Below are 25,590 nucleotides of genomic sequence, written 5' to 3'. Positions count from 1 at the left end.
CACAACTCTACATTGAGTGCAGTAAGTGTAATTATGCGCCGCCTGCGATATAAAAGATTGAGTGTCCTTTAATTTGATCAATTGTTACATACATAAGTATAACGTTACGCGTTGCTTTCTATAAGCCAAGGCTTGTTTCGCAGCGCCACTGTCCGCTAACGACCTGAAACCGGAAGCTGAACACATTGGAGGCACGAGTGTCATCATGGCTGACGAAGAGTCGCCGAAGCAGATAAGCTTGGTGGTGAAAACAGCGAAAGAGAAGAAAGTAGTGAAGGTTTCCGAGTCGGCTTCGGTCAAAGAGGTAAGTTGGACGCACATCTCGCCGGAGTCACCGCGTTCGAACTCTTACGAGCGCCACTTGAACGCCCAGCAGCTTAGTCTACGTCACGCAGGGGATTGTGTACCGATAGGCCTAGGTTTTCGAACAGAGCCGCTACGAAAAGAGGTGTTTCGAACATCGAGATCGGTTCAACAACTCCGTAATACTTGTCCGGCGAGGCTGCGATTGTTTTGTGTCATCGCGTTTGAGCTGGGAGCGCCTTTTGGGGGGCGCGATGTAGAGAGAGTTCCTGGGAAGGCTGCGCGATCAAATCGGAGTGATTTCAGCCCTTCCCCCCCGCCACCTCCAGCGCTCTTAGCGGAAAACGCTCTGATTCTGACAGTTGTTGGACTTTAGTAGCGGCGTCGACGCGATGATATGTCGGTGCTGGCTACGAGCCTTAAGTGTTTGGGGCTCGGCGGTTCCATAGCGCAGCTAGGATTCGATTCTAATCGTCAGTTTCCTGTTCGGCCGTCTCTGGAATTCTCACCGAAGGACAGTGTGGCTGAGCGGGCGAGGGAGTTGTGGGGGACATGCTGCTTGCGTCTGAAGGAAGAGGAAAAAATGTGTGGCGATTGCAAAGTGCCGTCCTTTTCTCCACTTTCTCACGGGACGCCAGCGAATGTTGTTATAAATTTCCGGCTTTCCGCGCGGAGCCGCTAACAGCGGTGATCGCTTTCCAATCCGTAACTCGATTAACCGGGTTACAACTCGTTCGATTCACTTGTTTCTTGCGCTGCCTGTGAAGCCGTGTAAATCGATTATTATCATTATTCATTACTGTTTACTGGAAGGTCAGAACGAGGAAAATTGGGCTTCCGTTCCAGTTTTGACTTTTTATTCCGGTGAAGGCAACCCCTGCTAGCTTTCGATCTTACACGTCACGTTATGCTCACACTGACGTCGCAGCCGATTGTTTATTGTCGATGGTGTATTCTTAGTGAATGTACAAAAATTTTACTCTGATTGTGAGGAATGTGTGTAGTTTTTTGCATTTTGTTCTTATCGATTTTACTTCGGCACCTGCCACTATTTCCCTCACGCGGACTATGGGTCAAGTACCCTTTATCACAAGCAGCCATTGCATTGTAGGCTGTTATGTGATCTGTGACATTGCCACCGATATGTTGCTTCTTGCATTACCTTCCCCCCAGCATGTTTAGTTTTTGAGGTTTGCGACAGGGCTACAAAGTGACATTGCAAATGCAGCTCCTGCAAAGAAACTTCGTTTTTTATAGGCACTTTTAGGTGAACACTATTTGCTACATTGAAAGTGCACACAGCATTGAAAGTGCAATGTAGCACATTGAATGTGCTACATTGAAAGTTGCATGCAGTAAATAAGAAAGTTTTTTTTAGTTTTTTCCTATGTAGTGACGTTTCATGTTACCCTAAAGACGAATGTCATACGATGCCTGAACATCTAGTTCCTTGCACAATCTGTGTTTTCCTGGGGTCTATTCAGTGTCTTTGTACACAAGCCTGCATTCTGCGGAGGCCTGATCATAAATATAATAATGTGAATCACAGGAAACAAGTGAAACCATAAATGCCTGACCCTAAGGGCATTTTATGGAACAGTCATTGTGCAATCTACACATCATTAAAGAAAAAGTAAAAATGCCAGCTGCCAATCGCCGGCAATGGCCGACTAGCCTTCAGTTCTTTTTTTTCCAAAAACCCTGTAGTTCACGATAAAGTGCACTGACCAGGGAAGTCGGCAGCTGTTCGTGAGGGCAGCCTACACACAAGCTCTCAGCACAAATTGAAATGTGAGCAGATTGGAAATAATGATCAGAATGCTTGTTTCGTTTAGTTACGAGCAAGTGTGACACTCAGTGGGTGTGTGGTCATTTTGCATGGAGTAGTGCCAAGTGTGAATGTCAGACCCTGAATTGAGGCACTGTTACAAATGCAGTGAACCTGAAAACGAAGTGATTTGGAGCAGTTTCATAATGATTTGCATCATCATCAGCCTGTCTACGCCCACTGCAGGGCAAAGGCCTCTCCCATGTTCCGCCAATCAACCCGGTCCTGTGCTTTCTGTTGCCACGTTATACCTGCAAACTTCTTAATCTCATCTACCCACCTAATTTTCTGTCTTCCCCTCACGCGTTTGCCCTCTCTTGGAATCCAGTCAGTTACCCTTAATGACCACCGGTTATCCTGCCGACGTGCTACGTGGCCGGCCCATATCCATTTCTTCTTCTTAATTTCAACTATGATATCCTTAACCCCCGTTTGTTCCCTGACCCACTCTGCTCTCTTCCTGTCTCTTAAGGTTACACCTATCATTTTCCTTTCCATCGCTCTCTGCGTCGTCCTCAATTTAAGTTGAACCCTCTTTGTAAGTCTCCAGGTTTCTGCTCCGTAGGTAAGTACCGGTAAGATGCAGCTGTTATATACCTTCCTCTTGAGAGATAGTGGTAGACTACTATTCATGATTTGATAATGCTTGCCGAATGAGCCCCATCCCATCCTTATTCTTCTAGTTATTTCACTCTCATGGTTCGGCTCCGCGGTTACTAGCTGTCCTAAGTAGACGTACTCCTTTACAACTTCCAGCGTCTCGCCACCTATCGCGAAGCGCTGTTCTCTGCCAAGATTGTTCCACATTACTTTAGTTTTATGCATATTAATTTTCAGACCTACTCTTCTACTTTCCGTATCCAGTTCAGTAATCATGAGCTGTAATTCGTCTCCCGCGTTACTCATCAATGCAATGTCATCTGCGAAGCGCAGGTTACTGAGATACTCTCCATTAACTGATTTGCATACTAGTACGCAATTAGGAAATAAATGCACACACCTGTGTAAAGAACGCACCACTTGTATTGGACGAACGCTTGTGCAACAGTGCATGTGGAGAAGCACAGTGGATAGGAACCATAATTGATTGAGCTTTGTGGCACAAAAGCATTTGTGTAAGAGACATTTTATTGGCTATCGAATTAGTGTACATGAGTCTTATTTCACAAAATTTCAACATGTGTGGGACAGTGTAAAGTATAGGGCAGGGCCTACCTGAACACGTAGAAGCCTAAAGAACACTACTTCACATATTTTCTAAAGAAGTACATCTCTCTTGAATAGTGCAAGTGGGGAATTCATATGAATGGTGTCGGACATACTCAGTTATCTATACTTGTCTTCTTTGATTGTAAATTACCATCTGTTATGGGTAAACTTTGGTACTGTCATTATACTGTTCTTGGCCTATATTTTCTAAGGATTCTTTTCATTTTCTCCCATAGTCATTTGCTATTGTAGGTGTTGGCAGTTGGCTGCGATAAGGAATGAATGGGATCTAGAGAACCTTCACGTACTGGAGTACATTGTTTTCATAACTGCTTTGGACATTGAAATATGCTTATGCTAAGGCGTGATAACTGATGCACATATTGAAGGGCCTATCTGTCAGGCAACATCTGCAGACGTAGACTTGCCTTTTGATACTTTCCAACATTAGCTTGGAGTGTGTATTGCATGTTGAAAGTTGGAATATCTTGCAGCCTACTTCTGAATACTAGGTCTTCCTCATTGCCCTCTTTCTTTGATGGGGCACGATGTCGACAATAATTTCTGACCGAATTCAAATACAGCATTTACTCCATACTACGAGCACTCACTAAAGGTGACTAGGTGATTGTGGATGTTAGCGAGTGTAAGCAGACTAGAGGCTAATGTTCACTTGTGTGGCCCAGTGTTGTCTAAATAATGAAATGATGGCTAATGTCAGCTGAGGATGTCTGTATGCTATTACAACAACACTGTCCTCATTTACTCTTGGTCCATTCACTGTCTCCCATTCTTTTTCATGTCTCTATCCTGCAGTTGAAGGAGCAGGTGGCCAAGGAGTTTGATGCTCCCCTGGAGCAGCTTTGCCTCATATTTGCTGGGAAGATCCTGAAGGACAATGAGGCCATCTCCACGCACAGTGAGTGATTTTGTACTGCATTTCCTCGAATACCAGAGTATGCATGGATGGGGCTTCTCATGCTCGCATTACAGGCGTTGCTCCTGTATGTTATGTATTTGCAACCTCTTTTTTTCGTTACTTCAAGATAATCTGTTGCCCCTGTGTGTGTGACAGTGGAGTGTGCATCTCTGTGCAGATATAAAGGATGGCCTGACTGTTCATCTCGTGATCAGGTCTCCGGCCTCTGCAAGGGTGAGTGCTGTTCTTACTTAGACACCGTATTTTTTTTTTATAGGCTGTTCTGGCAGGCATGTTTTCCACTTACTGATTAGACCGTGCTTGAGCCAAAATATTGTCGTCGTTCGTCATTTCTTTACTATCAGAGGTTTAAGGCCAGTTAGAAATGTCACCCTGCACTGCCAAAGGGCGATGCTTTCAGGCAGTGAATGCTGCATGTGGGTTGTCTTGGACAGTGGAAGGACAAATCGACCTAGTATTTCCCTTTGGTTTTCCTTTTAATGGAGCTGACAACCTATACTCAAGTTCCTAGTCTACTACGGTGCAATGCTAAACTCATTCATCCTCGGACTTGTTTGTACTTGCATTGGTTACTTTAAAAGATGCCTCAAACTTTTGTCATCAGAATGCTTTCTTCGAACTAGTCTATGAAAAAAGAAGTTGAGTCCCTAATGTGGCAACACTGAGAAGTGGGGGCAATGCTGATGGCTTGCCTCTCAAACTGGGAAAACAGAACTGTGGGCAGTTTTTGCAAGGGTGAGTGCAGATTTCATTTACGATCAACATATTGGCCATCTGTGCTACTTTTCTTAGTAAAACACTAGAAAAACTGTTCGTTGCTGTGCGGACATCTCTTGGATTCCTCTCGCCTTGTTCTCCCAAAAGGAGGTGCCTTGAACAGCTCTTGAATTGCTTCCACTTCTATTGGCTTGAGAGAACCATGGCTGGGGCTCGTATTTGACAGGACCTGGCACACGCCTTCACCTGTGTCATGGCTTGACCCCTCTATCCTTCTTGGGCTGACATAAAAGCCAAGCCAACTAATCCAGAATGAAGCCACACCCTCGCATGACACGGCACGGTAGCATCACAGGCAATTTCAGTGTGCTTGCAATGTGGAACATGGGATCACTTTGCGTCAGCCAGTTGAAGTTGGCCGTTGCAGCTTTCCTGCAAGGAGCACAACCCAAATCCCCACTAACAAGTGCCTGATTGCCATATTTCCATGAACAACAGCATTACTCATCACCATTGCTATAAGCATGGCACATCAGAATTGTTGCACTGCGTCACGTGGACACGGCACCATTTTTATACTCGCAACATCTGAAGATTCAGCTGTGCATTGGGTGTTAAATATTATCTCTACTTAACAAAATATGTAACAGATAATGTGTGTTGCATTTTAATATTAAAGGACCCCTGACACCAAATTTAGAAACTCGAGGGGCTTGCGTTGTTTGATAGTCCTGCATGCGTGGGCACTTCTGACTGATTAGGAGTGACGAACGTTGCCTTTAATATATTCTAATTTGATTTTAAAGTAAGCGTGAGTACTCATCTGAGTCTTCAGCACCTCGCGACATCGCCACTAGTATGATGGAGACAGAGGCCCCGCATGATGTTTCACGAGTAAAACGAGTATTGTCGACGTCAGAGAGTATTGGCGGGGCGCGCAAAATACCCTGACTGGCACTCGGCGAGGACTGTTGTTCGTCACCTGTCTCGCTCTGTTGTCGGGCAACTCTCAACGTAGTACTGGCTGCTTCGGCCAGGAATGCTTTTTTTTTCTTCTGGGTAAGGGGGAGAGGGGCAGGAGGCACATAACAATACCGAAGCACCTGCATCATTTCATTCTTTACCGTGTGCGGTGCACCGATTTGAAAACTGCACTTTCAACGACACCAAAGCTTGAGTGCACGTGATCTTAGGCGCTCCCCCGCTGTGGGGCACTAGTTTGTGATGGTATTTAGGCGGGCATTTTGAACTGACGCAAAATTGTTCTCAGTTAACAACGCTAGCATTAATTATACGATGCGTTAGAGCGTTTACGATTCAATTCCAGGATTACCAGATACAAAACAAATTACAGTAAAAAAGTCGCCGACAAAACTTTCACTGTCAGGGGTCCTTTAACAGTGGCCTAGGAGTCGCATGCACTGATATAAGACCACCTGATATGGTATCCCACTTTATTGTGTAGGCTCCAGATCTCATTTTTCACGCTAGGTTGTGAGGGATACAAAACATAAATCCTTGTTTAATAAAAAAAAAAATGAACAAACGGTTACAGTTTCCTTCCACCTGCGATTTGATTTTTCCATCAGCCGGAAAGTGACGTTTCACAATTGTGGTGGTGTGCAACTCTGTAGACTGACTGTGGACGTTCCTTTCAGTACCCCTGACGTACATTCATAGACAAATGAAACATGAGCAAGGAATCGCAATGCACTGTAGGTGCACTGTAGGACAATTCGAGAACGCCTTCAGAGACCTTTGATTACGCTGTTGCCGAAGATGGTTTTTGGGCCTCAAGCTAAGCGTGCAAGACAAAGTCATGCTGACATTAAGCATACTGGCAGCAACAAGAACGAAAGACTGGGTTGTAGTTAACTGTAACTTGTTTGTATTTCACTTGTTTATGGCTGTAGATGTGCATGCTTGTCAGCTTTCACTTTCTCTTAGAGTGCAACTTTTGTGAAAAGGAGGAGGTGTGACATTCAGTTTCAAATTCGGATTATTTTTGCACCATGCAGGCATTTTGTAATTTGTAAGTGCATTCACCGAGTGATCTACGTGCCATGCTTGTTTGTTTACAAAACCCACACCTGTTGAAAGGCCCTTGAAAATGCAGTACTGTCATGATGAGGACCTGTTGGCTACGCTTCACGTGGACTCATTTTAATCTTGTGATATTGGGACAGAAATTGAATGTATATTAATATTTAAAGATGCGATGCAAGATATAGCCACGTTTCCCCAATCTTGAAGTCTCTCATGTTTTGTCATTTTCAGTGTTTCTCCCGAAGGCAGAAGTGTTTGGCTGCCATTCTAGAATGGAAGTCTGCTTATGTGATGTGGTTATGTTTTCTCTTGCCTCTGAATGTGTGGTCGCAAAGCTGCAGGATCTGTTCGCATTGCCCTGACTCCATTCATCCAACTCCTCTGCTTATTTATATGTGCTGGAGCATTGAAATGGGATTGGTGTCCTTCTTTCAGGGAGATGGTGGAAGGAGACCCGAGGAGTCCAGCCCAGTAAGTGTCATTGACTTTTCTAGTGTCACTGTCTTTTATTGTACAGCTGCCGTCAGACTTAACCTGAATGATGAAGTCTTTATAGCAGTTCAATAGAAACTTGGGCCATGAGCAAACGTTTAATGCTTTGGAAGGAAGACCGCATTAAGTGCATACATTTGGGGCGCCCCAGCCAGAAATCTTCAGTGCACTCTGTAAGAAATACAAAAATGGGGTGTTTAATATTCGTGTAACCTTTTTTTACATTTGCTATTCTACCTTTCCTGCAAAACTTCGTGGTTTGTTCGAGATGGCTGAAATGGATGCGTTTCATGAGTTTGTCTGCAAACAACTCAGCCAATTTCCGTAAATTTTCGAGTGCCGCACTTTTGCACGCAGTGTGTGTGTACGTGTGTGTATGTTGTGTGTACTGCAGTACTCACCTGTTACTATATGTACGGTCCCTGCTGCAGGGTAGCCAACCATCTGGTGTGCCGCCAAACCCGTTCGGTGCTGGATTGGGGGGTCTGCCAGGCTTGTCGGGGCTCAACCTGGGCTCCGGAAGCTTTGTGGAGATGCAGCAGCGCATGCAGAGAGAGGTGAGGATTGGGGTGGCCGTGGCTTCCTCTCTATCACTGCACGTTTATGTTTCGAAGTTTACGCTAATTCCTTCCTGATTTTTGTTAGAAGCGGACTCATGTAGTGTGATTAGTGTAAGGGAGATAGGGTAAGCTGCTGCTAGTTATAAAATTGTGAGATGCTGCACCTTTTGCCTGTGTTTCTTCTATAGAGTACTACCGATGCAAGTTCGTGGTCTATCTTCGGCTCAGCGGTGATGGCCTTCCTCTGCCAAGGATTTTGGCGAATTGCATGAACACTGCCATACTTGGGTTTAGGTGCATGTCAAAGAAACCCAGGCTGTCATAATTAATGCGGAGTCCCCCAAATGCTCTATGCTTCATAAGCAGATATTGGTTGTGGCATATAAAATCATTGAATTATGCTTTTTCTTCTGCTGCCGAGTGTGATGAGGTAGAATATCCGAAAAGTAAGAACTGAAAAATAAAAATACACAGCGATGACAATTATGCGCCGTATAAGTGGTATCGCAATAAAACAAACACATGCTGTTTCCTTTCCCATTTATGCGAACAAATGCTATTGCGGTAAGCGCTAATTGGTAGACAGGCCTCTGTGGTGCAGTCAATTAACACATGAGGCTGTATGTAGAATGTATGAGGGATTCATCGCAACTACTATTTTGCCATTAGTATGTTTAAAATGGGTAAAATTACGGTGGTGGCTCGGGTGTACTGTGTTCCATGACAGTGACCTCTTCAGAGTTTTTGTATGTTTCACTGCATAGCACTTTTGCATTGGGGCAAAACTGACCTTTAGGAACCACTGTGGCTACATGCGGACCTGTATGCAAGAGTGGTGACTCAACGCTAAACAATAATTAGCATAAGGGCAGCTGTGGCTTCATATAACGCAGTTTCGGACCATCGGTCGGAGCAGAAATTCTGAAAAGTTGGCTGCCGAAGAGTTTCGGCGTCCGAACTTTCAGGTGTCCCATACATCTGTGAGACATGTGGCGGGGCCTCCCCCTCCTCACTGTCCTGAAGTGTCCTCATCTTGAAAACTTTGGGGAGAACCCTAGTGTCGACTATTTTATTATTTTTTGAGTAGATGTGATTTTCTCCTTCCTGTACTCATTCACCGATGACTAGAAAAAGCCAGCTTGCTTGTGTGAATGTTTGCTAAACATGTTATTTCTGGCGCAATGCTTGAAACATGAATGAAGGACAGAGAAAAGAGACAGAGGAAGGCTGCCTTTTCTCTGTCCTTTCTTCATGTTTCAAGCATTGCGCCGGAAATAACATGTTGAGCAAACTTGTGCACCAACTTGCCCAGAAACAAGTTCTTCTTTTGTTAATGTGTTTTGGCTGAGTGTGACTTGCATGCTTTTGTTGTGTCCTTTTGTGTGCAGCTGGTGAGCAACCCTGACCTACTGCGGCAACTGATGGAAAATCCGTTTGTCCAGTCGCTCATGTCGAATCCGGACTACATGAGGCAGCTCATAGTCGGCAACCCTCAGATGCAGCAACTCATGGAGGTGAGAAAATGTGCACCCGTGGGAGGGGTATTCACGCATCAGCCAACATATAGCAGTTTAGTATAGTAAAACTCCTGCGATACGCTCACGGTCGGTTGGCATGAATTTGAATTTGGTATGAACTTGTAGTACTTCCCTGGTGAAACACATTCCGTATGATGTGCACATCATTGGTTGTTCCGAATGCACTGATTTGTAAAGGTCAATTTTTTTAATGGGACTCTAGATGCAAATTATTTGCTATAAACTACCTCTAATTGCAATCTAATTTCACGATCGTAGCTTCATTATTAGTAAGCCAACGAAGGTCAAAGTTTCATTTTTGAATCTCGTGCCATGACTCTGGCACTTGAGTATGAGTGTGATATCACGAATTTTAGTCTTGTTTGACACTGTCCTTATTTGCTGAATGAAGTTTCTTGGAAGTTCACCATGTGAAGTCTCTTACTACCTCAGAACACAATGTAATTCGTTTTTATCGATGAGAAATTATTTAGGCCCCAGCGGAGTTGATGCAGGAAATTCGAGGGCAGCGTTGACAGCTGTACTTTTTTTTTGCGGTTTTTATGGTTTACCGAGCACTTTTTCGCAGCAGGAGTGGGGGTTTTGGTATCACATAAGGTTAACCTTGTCAATTTCCTAATACAGTAAAAGCTCGTTAATTCGGATTTCTAGGGACCGGAAAAAATGTCCGAATTAACCGAATGTCCGAATTATCGAATGGTCGAAATAAACACAATAAATGCACAAGTTTTTTCAACATACCTTTACTTAACAAAGTAATCGCGGATGCTTGTCTGTTTTCGAGCAGAAATTCGCGCGGACACAATTTTTCTGAGCCCTTCAAGGTGCTCAGCAGCTCGCATGATGTATGCAGTGACCGCAAAAGTTTCACCCGTCATCCACGCTTTTCGGTTGGCACGGTAATCCACGGGAAGATTGTTGATGTCCTTAAAGCAGCGTGGCTTTTGAACCTTTCCGATAACAAGAAGCTTGCCCTAGGCAACACGGAGATCGGGAGTAGAAGAGATCGCACTCGCGAGCTAAACCGAGGGCATCACGCGTGAAACGAAGTTTCGGTTCGCGATCGGGAGAACAGCCGCGGCAACTATCCTGAAAAAGTCTTTCAAGCTTGTAAGTCCGCCTGTCGGTGGCAAAGGCGAAAGCTCAATCGCGTCTCAAAGCATTGTTACTTGCGGGGGAATCGAGGTTGCACGCGCGATATCTGCGCTCTACGACGAAGCAACGACGAAGCGCGCATGTCAAGCGGCCGAAGGGGGCAAAGGCTTCTCCGTCGGCCGCGCAACCGCTCCCCCTCCTCACACCACGCACCTGCGCCGGGCAGCCGCATTATAACCGGTCTTTCATCTCGGGGGTCTGCACAATAAGCGGTATGCGTATACATGGAGTTCTATGGGAGAGTAAACGGAAGTCAGAAAAAACCGCATTATAGCCACTGCACTGTAAGCGGTTACGTTATAAGTGGTCTGAGCTGTACTTGCGCCGCTTCGCCGGCGTTGTCATCGGCGGAGAGTGCGGTCGCACGAGAAGTCAGCACAAAAGCACCAGTAACGATCAAGCTAAAGGAGCCGTACTGAAACGTTCCTCGATAAATCGGCGATCAACGATGCAGCACACCAATGGGAACAAAGCAACAAAACCCACACGCGAAAAAAAGGCGTTCAACCAGTCTCGATCCAAGCCAAGTCGATAATTGATGTCCATGGCGATGCTGCGTTTGAGCTTCACTTTTGTTCCGAATTGTTCTTTTTTCGTTTTCGAGCCTCGCCAGCGGCCCGAAAGTCGCCGAATTATCCGATTTGCGGTCAAATCTGTCCGAAATAACGAGCGCCCAGTCTCATAGAGTGATGCGTATATTTACAGGGACCAGATGACTTGTCCGAATTAACCGATTTTCTGAATTAACGAGAGTCGAATTAACGAGCTTTTACTGTACAAGAATTTTTTTTCTTTGTGTTTTTCTAATGATTACTAACACAAAAAGATATATACAATTACAGTAGAATCTCGGTGATACAAGCCTGGATGATACAAATTTCAGTCTGATACGAATTCGTAAAATTCCCAGGTCAAATTCCATTGTGTCCAGTGGACTAAAATTCGTATGTTCCAAACACTTTTGCGTCGCGACGGGTGAACACAAACTTTGGTAATGAAACCGTCGGGCAACGGCCGAGAGCAGCATGCTCCAGAAGCTTCAGAAGTATGCGTGCGGGCAGCGCCTACACAGTCAGAACTGCAGTTGTTTGCAACAACCGCTGTGGACAAAACCACGGTCGCTGTCAATGCGATCATGTATGGCGACGACGCAACTCCGAAAATACATGCGCATCTAATGCTCACTGAGTCTAACTGATGCTGCAGTTTACAATAGCTGCATACAAAACCGTGGCAGACGCGATCATAGATAGCAATTGCGTAGTTCTGAAGGCGCATGCGCGCGGCCAGTGTACATGGATTGAAAACAAAACTACAGTTTGCCGAAACCGCTGCTCACGAAGCCGCAGTCGCAATCGACGCAATCATCGATAGGGACTAAGCAGCTTTGAAGGTACGCGGGCAACACAGCAGTAGATTAAAGGCAATAAAATCTTAAAAAGGCACGAATCGTTTTGGCATTCTTGTCGTTCGCTTATGACTGTGGTGGAGTGAACTTCAGCACTTAGTTTTCAGTTGGCCTCAGGTGAAGCTTTGTTGCGCCCGTTCATGGCAGTCAGCTGTGCCATCCCTTATTGGTCGGTTCGCGTGTGTCTCGGAAGAACATATGTGAGTTTTGTTGATGTAATAAATGTTTTGGAGCCCTCCACTACGGCGTCTCTCATAATCATATTGTGGTTTTGGGACGTTAAGGGGAGACACTGGTCTCGAAATGAAAAGTTTTATTATTGGAGATATTGTAATGAAATTGGTTGTGTATATGTATTTCTTCCTCCTGATTTCAAAAATATAATTAGTTTTCATGTACTTCAATTAGTTATCAAATTGTGAGAGCATAAGTAAAATCTAATTAGGTAATTTCTTACGGGTCATTAAGACACTTTCCCTCAGTATTTTTAGGTTCTGTTTAAGATGCAGCTGTAGCCAAAGACCTGCCATGTGGAGCTATGCTATTTATATTGTCACTGAGATATATCATCATATAAGAACTTTCAATCGTATTGACACTGTGTAATCTTGAAATGCAATTAGCTCACATTATTGTTCACAAAATTTCATATGTTCATCTTAGCCACAAGAAAATAGCATAGCTCCACAGTCCTATTTCTTACGAATTCAACGGTATAAAATTTATCAAAATTACCTTACAAAAACATAATGAAAAGATCCGTAAGGCTGGTCAACTTGGCAAAAAATGTGAAGCTGAGAAAATCGCGTTTGAAGTTTGACACGCACTGTATAAATTTATGAAAGGAACCTTTAACCATTAAATTTTATTCACATGTTCCCCATCTGTTTCCCTTCAAAACAAAACAGAAAGTGTCTTGTTCCACCCAAGGAATCATATCTAAAAAAATTTTCCAATGTGCAAAGCATGATCAAAACCCCACCATGACAAGCGGCTGGGGGGTTCTGGAAAAGCCATGGGGTATGAGGCTCAAGCGACTGGCTGCTCATGTCTTTTCAGTCTTTAGGAAGAACCTTCTAGATGTTAGGCAGCATGTTACCCTGTAATCTGTATACAGCTCTTTTATTACTGCCACACTAGCAGCTTCACTTTCAGTCGCTGTGTTTTCGCAGGCTTTCACTAAACTTTTTAGGTGTCCCTGAAACTTCTTGTGGTGCAAGCCTCGGTGCGAAAGGTTCATACACGCACAAAAGTCTGAAAGGGCAGTAACACCTTTGCCTATCATCTGTATCCCCTTCATGGCCCTCATGTTGACTTCGAAGGGAGTGATGGTGGCAGTTCCGCTCACTCTCGGAGAAGAAAATTGCTTCTTCTCGAAATCACAACTGCTGCAAGAAAAAATAAGCTTTACCGCAAGGCCGTACTCCTTGTCCGTTGCCTTCCTCACGCTGAGACTTTTTGCGTCACATTTGTCGCACTTCGCTTGTGCAAAAAAGTTATTCAAAACTTTCATATCGACGAGCAAAAAATCGGTCCCGGCGTCACCGGTCTGGCACTCCGCGCTGACTCCAAGAAGGTCGAACTTGCGCTGGGTAGCCGACTTTCCAGACAGAACGGTCTTCGTTTGCGCCGATCTCTCAACTCGCTGCGCCTGCTCCGCCGTTGAGTAGTACGCGGCATCAACCCGAAGTGTTTCGCTAGTCGAACTTGGTCCCACGGTGTCGTCAGTTGAAGTTCCCGGCAGATCCAAAGGGTCCGGCTGCGACTCCAACTCCGCTGCCGACGGTGCACTTGTAGCCGGCGCCTTCTTGTTCCAAGCCCGTTTTTTATGGCTTCCAAAAGCTCGTTGCGTCGATGGTTTCAGACGAGAGTCTCCAGGCATCTCGATCGCGTGGAAAAACTACCGGCACAAAGTGGAAACACGGTCCGTCGAGAAACACGCACGATCGCAAAAGCAGGCGCACACAAACGGACAGCCACGGCGGAGAACCCAACACAAAGAAAAAAAAATGACGTGTCGGTCGCGCCAGCCAATGGGAGACTCGGAAAGGCGCGCTTGAAAAGCGCGCCGCGTGAGAGCCAATCAGTGGCCTGGAAACGACCTTGAGAAAACTCGCGACGGCGGCCGTTCTGCTTGAGCGACGCCATTTTGAGATGGCGCAAAATGTGCACAAAGAAAACAGCTTCAAATCTAGCCCAAGATGGCGGCGCTCGGCCCGCTGCAACGCTCATGGTGCGCGCGGGAAGTTCGAACAAATTTCGTCCTTTTCGGGACATTTTAGTGCTGCCGGGGTGCTTTGAAAGCCGATTTTATCGCGTTTCCCGACCGAATTTAGCGTTAGCAATTTGAGAGTAGGTGCTCAGAAGTACAAACGCCTCGAAAATAAGCTTTGCGAAAAATCGATTTTTTGACCAATTTTGGCCGTTCCAAGACCCGCGTCTCCCCTTAAAGGTTCCCTAAACCACCCAGAGGTCGAAATTTAGTTGTGGTGGGAATGTTGTGCACGAGTCTACAATGAACACGTAGCCGTGAAAATTTTTCGAAACGGTGCCGTAATAGCGGAGTTAGACCCGTTTGATGATCGAAACACGGCTACCGATTCTTTCGCTCTTTCCTTCGCTACCCTCCGCTCGCCGGCTAGTCTTCTCTCCCAAAGCCGCTTTGCCCTCCTTGCTGAACGCCCCTTCCAATCTCACGTGACATACAGTCATCGCTGACGTGCTCTTCAAAGCAGCATGCACTTTGGTTGATCACCGTGACCGTGACTCCGGCAGCTCCATACTTCTCGGCTAACCGCTGTTGTAGCCGTGCTGGCCCATGCTCCTACGAATCGTGCCAGTATGGACCCTGTGTTGCGCGCACGGCTTCAAAGGATTGCCAACATGGTAGAATACCGGAGCCAAACTCCTGCAGCAGGCGTGGGTTGTAATCAAGGAGGTTTTAAACCTCCTTGGTCATAATGGTATTCTTTGGCAGCCAAGTGGCGCCCACAAACACGTACAACACCGTTGCGCTTTGATTGTGCCATAACTCCGATGCGCTCAAGCCAAGCATTTCGCAAGGTGACATCATGAGGTAACACGTGTCGCGTCTTTTCGTACAGTCGGTGCTTTTGCAGCCAAGCACCGCACACCGATGCGTGAAAGCCATCGCAAAACACTGTCGGATTCAGTCCGCGCAGTTTATCAGACCACTAGGTTTGACTGTGCTGGTATGCTAGTGATTTGGCAGTTGCATTATAACCCGCTCACGCTAGCGGCACGGCAGCTCGCCGTTTGCCATTCTCAGGCTGCCGTGCGCAAACGGTTTCATTCGCGCACGTCAGCCGTTCGAAGAATAGGTCCGAGACCCATTTTCGCGCCGTTCTCTGGCTGCCGTAAAGCGACGTCACCAATCAGCAAAGGAGGAGCCACATCGGCGCGCCGCGTCGTCTGCTTTCGGCTTTCCGCATCTTCGCATCTGCCGCAGGATGCTTCGAGCTGCTTGGTTCTTGCTCTACAATTTTTATGCTGGAAGTGTGGATGTCGTCCAAGCCGTTGCCATGCATAGTTATAGCAGTCAGTGGAACGTTTTACTCTGAAGTAAGACTGAAAGTCGAGCTACAACAAACGCTGGTGTTGTTTCCACCCTCTGTGTCCCTGTCTTAGTTTGCCCTAAGAGGTTTTCAAGACGTTTTATTCTGTCTGGTATTTAAAAAAAGCGTCGCGTCAAACCAAATAACCTGTCCCCAAGCTGGCGCCAGGTCAAGTGGCACCAGCTATGGAGGATTAGAAACAACTAACAAATGCGTAATTTATGTCCTCCGAGCATTCGGAAGCGCCCATCTCGACTCTCTAAGCCTACGGCATCGATTATTTGAGTATGGCTCTCAAAAACGAGGTCAAATCGGCACGAATAATTTGCTGTTTAAGGACATGAATCTAAAGCAAATGGAAGCATCAGTTCGGAGCTTGCAAGCTACAGAGCACACGGCGGCCACTCGATAGATTCGAGGTGGATGACAACCGCTTTTGGCAGTGCGGCCATGTTTTTCGGAGGCACGAATGCCTCGTCGGTGAAGCTTGCCGTGCACATTGGACAGCTCTCGCGCGTGCGGTGACGGCCGACGTTCAGCGGCACCGCGCCGTTGCTGCAGGCTTGCCGCTAGCGTGAGCTGGCCATTACGGGCCGCAGTTGCCGCTTCTCAAGCGTGCACACGCGGGCAACACGACGATGCACGGGCAGCTGCTTGCAGACTAACTGGAAGTCATAGGTTCTTCTTCGACCAATCACAGCATTGCCTGCATAGCGCATCAGAGATTGATCACACGACATCACACATACCACTAGTCAGTCTGGAAGGGCCCGGAGAGGAGAAGAAATTGTTTCTTGGAATTTGTTGCACACCCGCGGCTTGTAGTGCTGCCACGTTTGGCATCATTGACCATGACGGCATTCTGCACACGATGCTCGTGTTTACTTGAAATGTTTGAAAAAATATCGGAGGTGGTTTAGGGGCTCTGTAAACCCCAGGTATTATTACTAGATTTTACTGTATACACTAGATAACTATGTAAGTAAAGTCGTTATGTGGCCCTTCCTTTGCAGAGAAACCCCGAGATAAACCACCTACTGAACAACCCTGAGATGCTGCGACAGACGATGGAGATGGTGCGGAACCCGTCGATGCTGCAAGAGCTGATGCGCACCCAGGACCGAGCCATCAGCAACCTTGAGGCATGGCCACATTCTCATCCTGGCTCATATTGTATTTCTCACTTATAGTAACGAGCTGCGTGTGCTTCTTGCAAGGGCAGTTTCCTGAACTAACACTGTAGTGTTCACTTTACGAAGGTTGAAGAATGGCTGAAAGAATATTTTGCTCATTTGACCTGAAGAAAACATCGTTGAGCGGATGAGTGCTATCTTGGGTTGTGTCATTCTGTGGGACCTGGTTTTCAAGGTATAAAAAAAAATGCTATTCTTGTAAGAGTCTTGTGCATTTTGGCAGGTGCAAGCTGTTGGCATGTGATAGCTTTAGCTTATAGTCGTTGGATGTGTAAGCTGTGCGTGCATTGCTCTTATTGAACAATGTGTTGCTCTACCTTAATTACTTTTCTCTTATTTTTCATTTTTGTGCTTGTAAGAAAATTGTGCTGTTGTATAGTCTGGACCGCGCGGAACCAACTACAGTCAACTGCTGTTTTTTCGGACGCCCGATTTTCCGGACATGCTTGAAAATTCGGACTTTCACGGCACCGTCACCAGCCCCATAGACGTCAGTGTATTAGAACGTCCGAAATTTCGGACGCTGAAACTCTCCGCGCCCGATTTTTCGGACTTTCTGCGCCAATTGCAGGTCTGAAAGGCATTGTTTGAAGCCCCCACCTCTGCCGCGTCTATCATCTCGTCCAGTGCTTTCGCGAGTCGATCTGTTTGTGACAGCAGCAGAGTCCGAAAGTCAGCTTTGCCGCAATGCCGAAGCGTTATGGGGTGAAGCAGACCAGAAATTCAAAGGGGTCTCTATCAAGGTGCCGTGCGGCGATGTCTACTGATAAACAGCAGAAATGCAGGGAGGTGTGATCGCGGCAGCTGGCAAGCGCACCAGTACGGCTTAATCGCTGACAACCCTTACGATAAGAATCTTCACTTAACTGCTCGGTAGTGCATACGGCCTAGCGCAGTTGCAATGCGTACTGCACGCATTTAATAAGTGTAAATCCAAACGCGCCGCGCCGCCATTCCTGCTGCCTCTTTGTGCTAGACCGCCGAGTGCGCCGCACAGACACGTTGCCTTCACGGATGAAGCCAGCTCGTGCAACATTGCCACGCCCGTGTGCGGTCAGGAACAAATTGCGCATCACGAACCCTTTCGTGACAAATGCGTGCGTATGATACAGCAACAGTACAGTGACGGCGTCAGCTTAGTTGGCGATGTGCTGCACACAACTAGAAACGATCGGCTTGACAAGGCAGCAAATGCTGCGTATCGGCGGAGATTCGGCGATGTGTGTGTGCATCGTTTACATGCGCACACGCATTGGGGAGTGCCGGACGATTCGTCCGCTACAGTCTTTGTGTTCCGCGTCATCGTTTTCCAAACGCTTCATGCGAGAGAGCCGTAATACATTCCGCGCTTTGCTGGTATCGGCGGCGCTCATCACGAGATGCAAAAGTGGCGGTTGGCACTTACTGTAGTTAGCGGGGTTTGCGACTGGTACCAATTGTATTTGCGAAAGCCTGGGCGCGCACCAAAATGCCTGATAATTGTCTTGGGAGGCATTAAAGCTATTTCGGACGTGGCTGTGGCGATTTGACCGCTTGACCAGAATAAAAAAGCATGAATTCGTTTTTTCGGACTGCCCGATTTTTCGGACGATTCCGCAATCTCTAGGGAGTCCGAAAAATCTGACGTTGACTGCACACTTAAACCTCTTTATAACAAAGTTGCATTTGACACGAAAACTACTTCGCTGTATCCAAAAATTCGTTATAAGCATATATTTGAACCACTGTATCTATTACCAAGGCTATTCTTCATTTACTTCATTATAACTGATAATTCATTATATCCATGTTCCTTATACAGTAGAACCCCGCTGTTACGTTCCTCAATGCTGCGTTTTCCCTGCTGTTACGTCGTTTTCCGCCGGTCCCGGCATAGCTCCCATAGGATACAATGTATTGGGAACCCCGCTGTTACGTCGTAACTGTCGGACCGTTCCCGTATGATACGTCGCGAAATGCGCCCGGAGCCGACCGAGTGACTACCAAAGAGAGCGGCCATGACGCATTTTCACGCAGCTTGGCCTCGTTTGACCGTAATATTAGCCGCATGAGAGGCGCAAGCAACAGAATCTTTCAATTGATGCAAACAAAAGCATGGCCTTCGAGATTCAAATTGCAAAGATGGCGTCTATGACGTAACTGCTCGCGAAAGCAAGGCCTTCGAGATTGGCATTTACTATTGACAAAAGCATAGCCTCTGAGATTTGCATTGCACAAACATGGCGTGTATGACGTAATTGCTTGCGAAAGCAAGGCCTTCGAGATTGGCATTCACTTCTGCCATCGCGTTGGTGTAGACTCATCATCATCGTTATTTGTCGGAGAACGGGAGGAGTTCGAGCTGGTTGGAGCTCGCATGGTCGTGCGTGCGGTTCGCGGTCGGACTCGCCGCGCCGGTCGTGATTGCGTGTGCTTAGTTCTTTCATGCCTACAGCTGTTGGTGTTAAAAAAATCACACACGTTGATTACATTTCTGTGGATAAGGCCGTCCTAAGCTCCGCGTTTCTATTCATCGACTAGATCGCGGCTGAGCGCGCCAATTTTCGTGCTGCTCGTAAGAATTGAAATAAAATTCTGTACCACTAAATATTTTGCCGTTTTTCCCGTTTTTCGGCTCTTACGTTTCCCGTCTCTTACGTTTATTTCCTACGGTCCCTTCAAAAACGTATCAGCGGGGTTCTACTGTATCAAGGTTTGAGTGTAGACCAACCATTGACGTTACTGACCATTCCTGGCTTCCCTTGTTCTTTGCAGAGTGCCCCAGGTGGCTACAATGCCCTGAGACGCATGTACACAGAGCTGCAGGAGCCCATGATGAATGCGGCGCAGGAGCAGTTTGGCGGAAATCCATTTGCTTCTTTGCTTGAAAACAGTGAGTGTGTGCTTCCACTTGTAGTAGCAAGAGGGGAAAAGTGGCTGTGTATGCCATTAGCTGCGATTTTTTTGCCTTTTGTGTAATGTAAGCTGTAGTACGGGGTATAAGAGAGCATGACTGTAGGGGCACCACAGACAAACATCAGATCAAGCTGAAGTGATTGATCTCGGCTCAAGGTGTCGCATATTTAATTCTAAGGTAGTACGCTTTAAGAGCAAGCCAAGCCCAGATTCGTGCTCTTTTGGCATTTGTGTGAGATTATTGGAATGCAAGCAGCATGGCAAAATCTGACCATTGTCATCTTACAGACGCGCAGTCGGGCAATGCACCTCAGGGCCAGTCGCAGTCGTCGCAGGGAACGGAGAACCGCAACCCGCTGCCCAATCCGTGGGCACCTGGTGGGGGCTCAACGGGTACTGGCGGCAGCGCGGGCACAACCGACGGGGGCAGCACCACAGGAAGCACCAACAGCGGTCTGGGAAGCAGTGGCATGTTTGGCACGCCAGGGATGCAAAGTGTCATGCGACAGCTGGCCGAGGACCCGAGCCTCATGCAGAACATGATGAACGCGCCCTACATGCAGAACATGCTTCAGGTTCTGGCCTCCAACCCGGATATGGCTAGCCAGGTAGGTACCAGCTCTTGAGGCCAAGTACAGTAGATTCTCGATAACTCAAACTTTCGGTTAATGCAAACAAATCTTAAATTATTGGTTGGCTCACTATGTTTTTAATGTATTGTAATGCTGCTTAATGCAAACTGCCCCGTTGCACAAATTCGCTTAATTCAAACTTTTTGCTTGTCCATGCCTCGAAAAATCTGCTGCCTTTGTCACTTCTTGCTGAGCATTCCCATTTTTATGTCACTAAGTCGCATATAAAGCCTATTACCTGCCTACAGAACGGTCGAACTAGCCAAGCCAAGCACACCAACAATCCGCCTCTCTCATTTTCCTGTGCTGCCCTCTGCCATTTTGGTAGGGGATTGGTAGGGGCCGGGAGAACCGGTATTGCCAGAAGCAAAGCCTCCGAGATGAGGAGACGTTTCACGACTTTTCCTCTAGGGGAGAGCGGATGCGCCGGGGCGTCGTGAAAAGGGCGGAGTGCCCACTGACCAAGGGGGACGACAAAAAAAAGGAAAGAAACGGTCTGGCCTTGGTTTACTGCGTGCCAAATGCCTTTTAATGACGCACTACACTGATGTCATGCGGGAAAGTGTCCTAAGAATTGGAAGGGGGCTACCAACTGTCACTGGACACAACACATTTTGTCCCTTAAGGGGCGATGCTACTTCGCACTCTTTTTTTTAATATTCACCCTAGAGCAATGAAACATGGGCTAGTTGTAGAGATTTTTATGCTGATTTCAAATATATAATCGGTTTTCTTGCAAGTGGCATACTTTTTGTTCTGCACCATGACAAAAGTGTAAAACATAGGCCTTGTAGCCCCCCTTTTATTGAACGGCGAGCGTTATATACACACCCTTTACCGCTGGCAGTAGTCCGAGATGGCAGGCGCTTATAAGCGTTTCTTCATTACCAGCGAGATGGCGCAAGGAGCGCAACAGACGCATTTAAAGGTCGTCGGCCAGCTCGCTCGAGTCTTCTAATATTTGAGCAGGGAGAACCTTGCCCTTCCGCTGTCTGCTCGCGCGGTTATCTCGTGGTGAGGGGAGGAGGGATGTGGTCGAGCTTTCACTGTGATGTCCTCGCTGATGTTACGGAGCGTACGAAAGCTCAAGGGACGCCGCTAAACGAACAAGCAGAAGATGAGCGTGAACTGTCAAGTCTCACAGCTCGACACTTGAAGCACGCTAGTTTCCTTCGCTGCTTCGGCCACCTTTGCATCAGGAGCGCTGTTCAAACTGAGAGTATGCATTGGCGAGTCTCACTTCGTATAGCATTACAATTTCTTGCTATCGCATTCACTGCTTCGCCCTTGTGGCGAAACTGTGACTTTTTTCGATCCTTCAACTTCTATACATTTTGACAATTGATGGCTCATATTGTTCCATTTGAACTGTAGAGTGCCGAAAACTATCCAGAAAGTGCATACAAAATATTTACTAGATGCGAGAAATTCAAACAAGTCTTCATTCTAAAAAGACAGGGCGTGCAAACAAGGACACAAGAAAGAAGTCAGGACACCACAAACGCCCTCTGGCGTTTGTGGTGTCCTGACTTCTTTCTTGTGTCCTTGTTTGCACGCCCTGTCTTTTTAGAATGAATACTTACCAACTAGCTCAGCTCTCTGTTATTCTAAGCTTCAAACAAGTCCATATTTTTACGCTCAGCTGTGCACGGTTTATGCTCAGCTGCGCGTGTGGCGTAAACCGTGCCGAGTGACGGCGGTACTAACGCGCCATGCTGCCGTTCGCAAGTTTGCCGCCGCCGTGTCGTGCGAGAATGCTTGCGCGTTGCAGGCTAAATGCTCATCTTTGCCCCGTTGAACGAAGAGGCTACTCGCCGCACCTGTGCACGGGTCGGAGTGAAGCATGCACGAAGAACGCACAAACAGGCGCATATATTAGACAACAAACAGCCCGGCAGTGACAGCGTGAGTCAGGTAGGCTACGTGCTGCACGCAACTAGCCAGGGATGATTGGTTCCACGTGGCGGTACCGCACTTCAGTGAAACGGTGTCAGTTCATTGCCAAGGCGGTTTAATTCACTCGAGAGCAAGCAGCGGGTGTCGCTTAACATGCAAAAAGGCCTAACTTGTCTCCGAAGGTGTTGTTAGCAATTTTTAGTAAAAATGTGCAGAAAAAAAAACAACTTGGTAACTAAGTGCATGTTTTTAAGGGTGAGTCCATATACAGTGAACTACTCATCTAACGACCACTTTTCGCAGCACTTTTGATTTTGTTAAAACATGTTCGACTGTATTTAGTGATCACCCGGTTAATTTGAATGATCATTGGAATGCGCCAAGCACGAAGTGCTGCAAATTCGCGACTTAGAGAAGAGAAATTGGTGTTCGTGAATAACATAAACGGCTGTGGGCCTTCAGAAAGGCATGGTCGCCGTCCACAATCTTGCCCCAATCGTGTTGTTGACGACCAAGGCTTCAGTGCACGTGAACTGCGTGGATGCTATCTGTGATCGCGTCGATAGCGACTGGGGTCAAAGCTGTGACAATCAGTAATTTGGGTTTCGCCGCGTTCCTTCAGAACTGTGTAGTGGCCATCCATGATTGTGCATGAGCAAGTCAGGTTTATTCAGCAGAAGACGTGGTGCTCAGCAGTTTCTTTTGGTCTCTGGGCGTAGGCCGCGCACGCGCGTTCAGAACTGTGTGGACATGTCTTTAGCAATGACTGTTTCGTCACAGCGAATGTGGCGCTCAGTAGCTTCATTTTGACTTCGGGCAATGCGTGCAGTGTCACAAAACTCCAACACGGTGGAAGCTGTTGAAGACGAAGAGCTTCAGCCGCGGTCCGCATGCTGGCACAAAACTCGCTTGCTACATTGGGATGGACGAATGATCAGTTGCCGGCCACTTTTCTGGTGAAAAAATTATCGTGAAGTGCACATGGTGGTTTGGTGGTGGCAGTTTGCAAATAGGAATGAGTTCAGAGCAGGGGGGTCTTGAGCCCCGGTCACATTGGCTATAAAGTTGCGAATGACGAAAATTGCGGCTTTTACACTGCGCTCATGCGAAGTAAGTACTGGACTTATGTATTGCTCTAGAAATTGAAAATAGATTCATGTAATTGACATTTGTTTACTGTTTTCTTGATACTTTCGATAATTCGGCATTCGGTTAATGAGGACATTTTCCAAGAAATGGACATTTTCCGGTCCCATGAAATAGGAATTAATGAGCTTTTACTGTACTTTTTTTTCTTTCTTCTTTCGATTCTCTGTAAGAAGTGGGGGGGGGGTCGACTTATATACCGGTTTTTATGGTACATTGTCAGATTCTAAAAAAGTTGTGAAGTGCAACCAAATCGGCATCTCTTTTCTTTCGTCAGTAGTAGGAGCTGTTTTCCCCCTCACTTCACTTTGGAAGTGCGTAGAGTTTACTGCATCCATATGTAGTAGCTACAGGTCACATCAAGGTCATTCATAATAAGCAAATTGAAAAATAAAAAAATGGTTCAGTAGCCGACCGATAAATCGGACACCGATAATTCGGACATGCTCGGTAATTCGGACAGTCGTGCGGCACCGCCGATGATCCCATAGAAGTAATGTGTAAAGACGACTGATATTTCGGACAGCTGCGATATCTACATTCGATAATCCGGACCCTGTCCGAGACTCGAGCACGCCGAATCGCCAACCATTATCTCCCCTGGCACCCGTACCATACAAAGTATGGCCTCAGAGATCAAAACGAAAGCTAATTGGTGATATATGAAGCTTTATTTCGATCGCTACTTTATGCCTCAGAGATTTGTGATTGGAAATGCCGATCTTGGAGGCACTGGTCAACTGTGGGAAATTGTATCGACATCGCGAACATCCTACATTCCGCTTCCTGTATCCCCGCGCTACGCTGCTATAGCCTATCGCCGCCATTCTGTCGAATGCGTCTGCGGTAAAGCGTTTTGCGCGCGCTTTCATTTTTATCTTGAGACTTGCTTTATTTTACGCCGAAGGCCGCGCCGATGACAACGAAACGCGGCAGATACAGTCTCCCATATTGCTAGCGAACACGCACAAAGGACGACATAGAAAGAGACAGGACAACCGCTAGTGACGACATAGATGTCTCTTTCTATGTCGTCCTTTGTGCGTGTTCGCTAGCAATATGGAAGCATACAATCAATACCAACTAGCCCAGCTTAACGCATTAGCAGATACAGTCAACTGCCGATTTTTCGGACGCCCGATTTTCCGGACATGCTCGAAAATTGGGACGCCTTCGTGGCACCGTCACCAGCCCCATAGACGTCAATGGTCAAGATGTCGGAAATTTCGGATGCTAAAACTCCTTGGCGTCCAATTTTTCGGACTTTCTGCCCAAATTGCAGGTCCGAAAGGCAATAATTGAAGCCCTCACCTCTGCCGCGTCTATCATCTCGTAGGTTCGAACCAGCACTTTTGCGAGTCGACCTGTTTGCGACAGTAGCAGAGCCCAAAAGTCAGCTTTGTCGCGATGCCGAAGTGTTATGGGGTGAAGCGGACCGGAAATTCAAAGGGGCCGCTATCACGGTGCCATGCGGCGATGTGTTTCGGATAAGCAGTGGAAATGCACGGAGGCGTGATGGCGGCAGGTGGCAAACGCGTCAGTACGGCTCAATCGCTGACAAGCCTTACGATAAGCATCTTCAGTCAACTGCTCGATAGTGCATGTGGCCTGGTACAGTTGCATGCGTAGTGCACGCATTTAATAGGCGAGAACCCAAACGCGCCGCGCCGCCATTCATACTGCCTGTTTGTGCGACCGCTAAGTGTGCCGCACAGACGCGTTGCCTTCACGAACGAAACCAGCTCGTCATCGTACAGAGATCACACCACACTGGCGGAGATACAGGCGGACTTCGTCGCACGTAAGCGGAAGTGCGGGCAGCAACGCATTGACAACTTTTTTCGGCCACCGGGACCCTGAAGTGTCAATAAAAGCATTTTTTTTTTTCTGAAGCATTCGTTTTTTCGGACATTCGATAATTGGGGCTTATTTACGGTTCCCGATGGAGTCCGAATGATCGGTCGTCGACCGTAATTGCAGAAGCCTTGTGCAGGAACAGTTGTTGGCAATTGCGGCTTCCATGGATTCACTGATGTGGCTTTTGTGTACCTTCTTCA

At 46.9% G+C, this 25,590-nt stretch overlaps 2 protein-coding genes across 3 annotated transcripts in view; one reads left to right on the top strand and one right to left on the bottom strand.

Moving 5' to 3' along the window:
- Nucleotides 1-25,590, bottom strand: part of LOC119390090 (glutathione S-transferase Mu 2) — a 302,300-nt gene that overhangs the window by 254,299 nt on the left and 22,411 nt on the right. The gene's annotated exons all lie outside the window — the stretch shown is intronic.
- The window catches only part of LOC119390084 (ubiquilin-1), a 49,031-nt gene continuing 23,560 nt past the window's right edge, over nt 120-25,590 (top strand). For both annotated transcript variants that reach the window (XM_037657623.2, XM_037657622.2), the window contains exons 1-9: nt 120-304; nt 4,157-4,259; nt 4,438-4,493; nt 7,479-7,514; nt 7,967-8,092; nt 9,484-9,609; nt 16,785-16,913; nt 19,719-19,836; nt 20,148-20,467. In XM_037657623.2, the coding sequence (XP_037513551.1) occupies nt 206-304; nt 4,157-4,259; nt 4,438-4,493; nt 7,479-7,514; nt 7,967-8,092; nt 9,484-9,609; nt 16,785-16,913; nt 19,719-19,836; nt 20,148-20,467 (1,113 nt within the window). In that variant the 5' untranslated portion in view covers nt 120-205. The remainder of the gene's footprint in view (nt 305-4,156; nt 4,260-4,437; nt 4,494-7,478; nt 7,515-7,966; nt 8,093-9,483; nt 9,610-16,784; nt 16,914-19,718; nt 19,837-20,147; nt 20,468-25,590) is intronic.

The sequence above is a fragment of the Rhipicephalus sanguineus genome, chromosome 4 (genome assembly GCF_013339695.2).
Source record: "Rhipicephalus sanguineus isolate Rsan-2018 chromosome 4, BIME_Rsan_1.4, whole genome shotgun sequence".
Classification (NCBI taxonomy): domain Eukaryota; kingdom Metazoa; phylum Arthropoda; class Arachnida; order Ixodida; family Ixodidae; genus Rhipicephalus; species Rhipicephalus sanguineus.
Note: the sequence above shows the minus strand (reverse complement) of the source record. Positions and strands in the feature narration are given on the sequence as shown.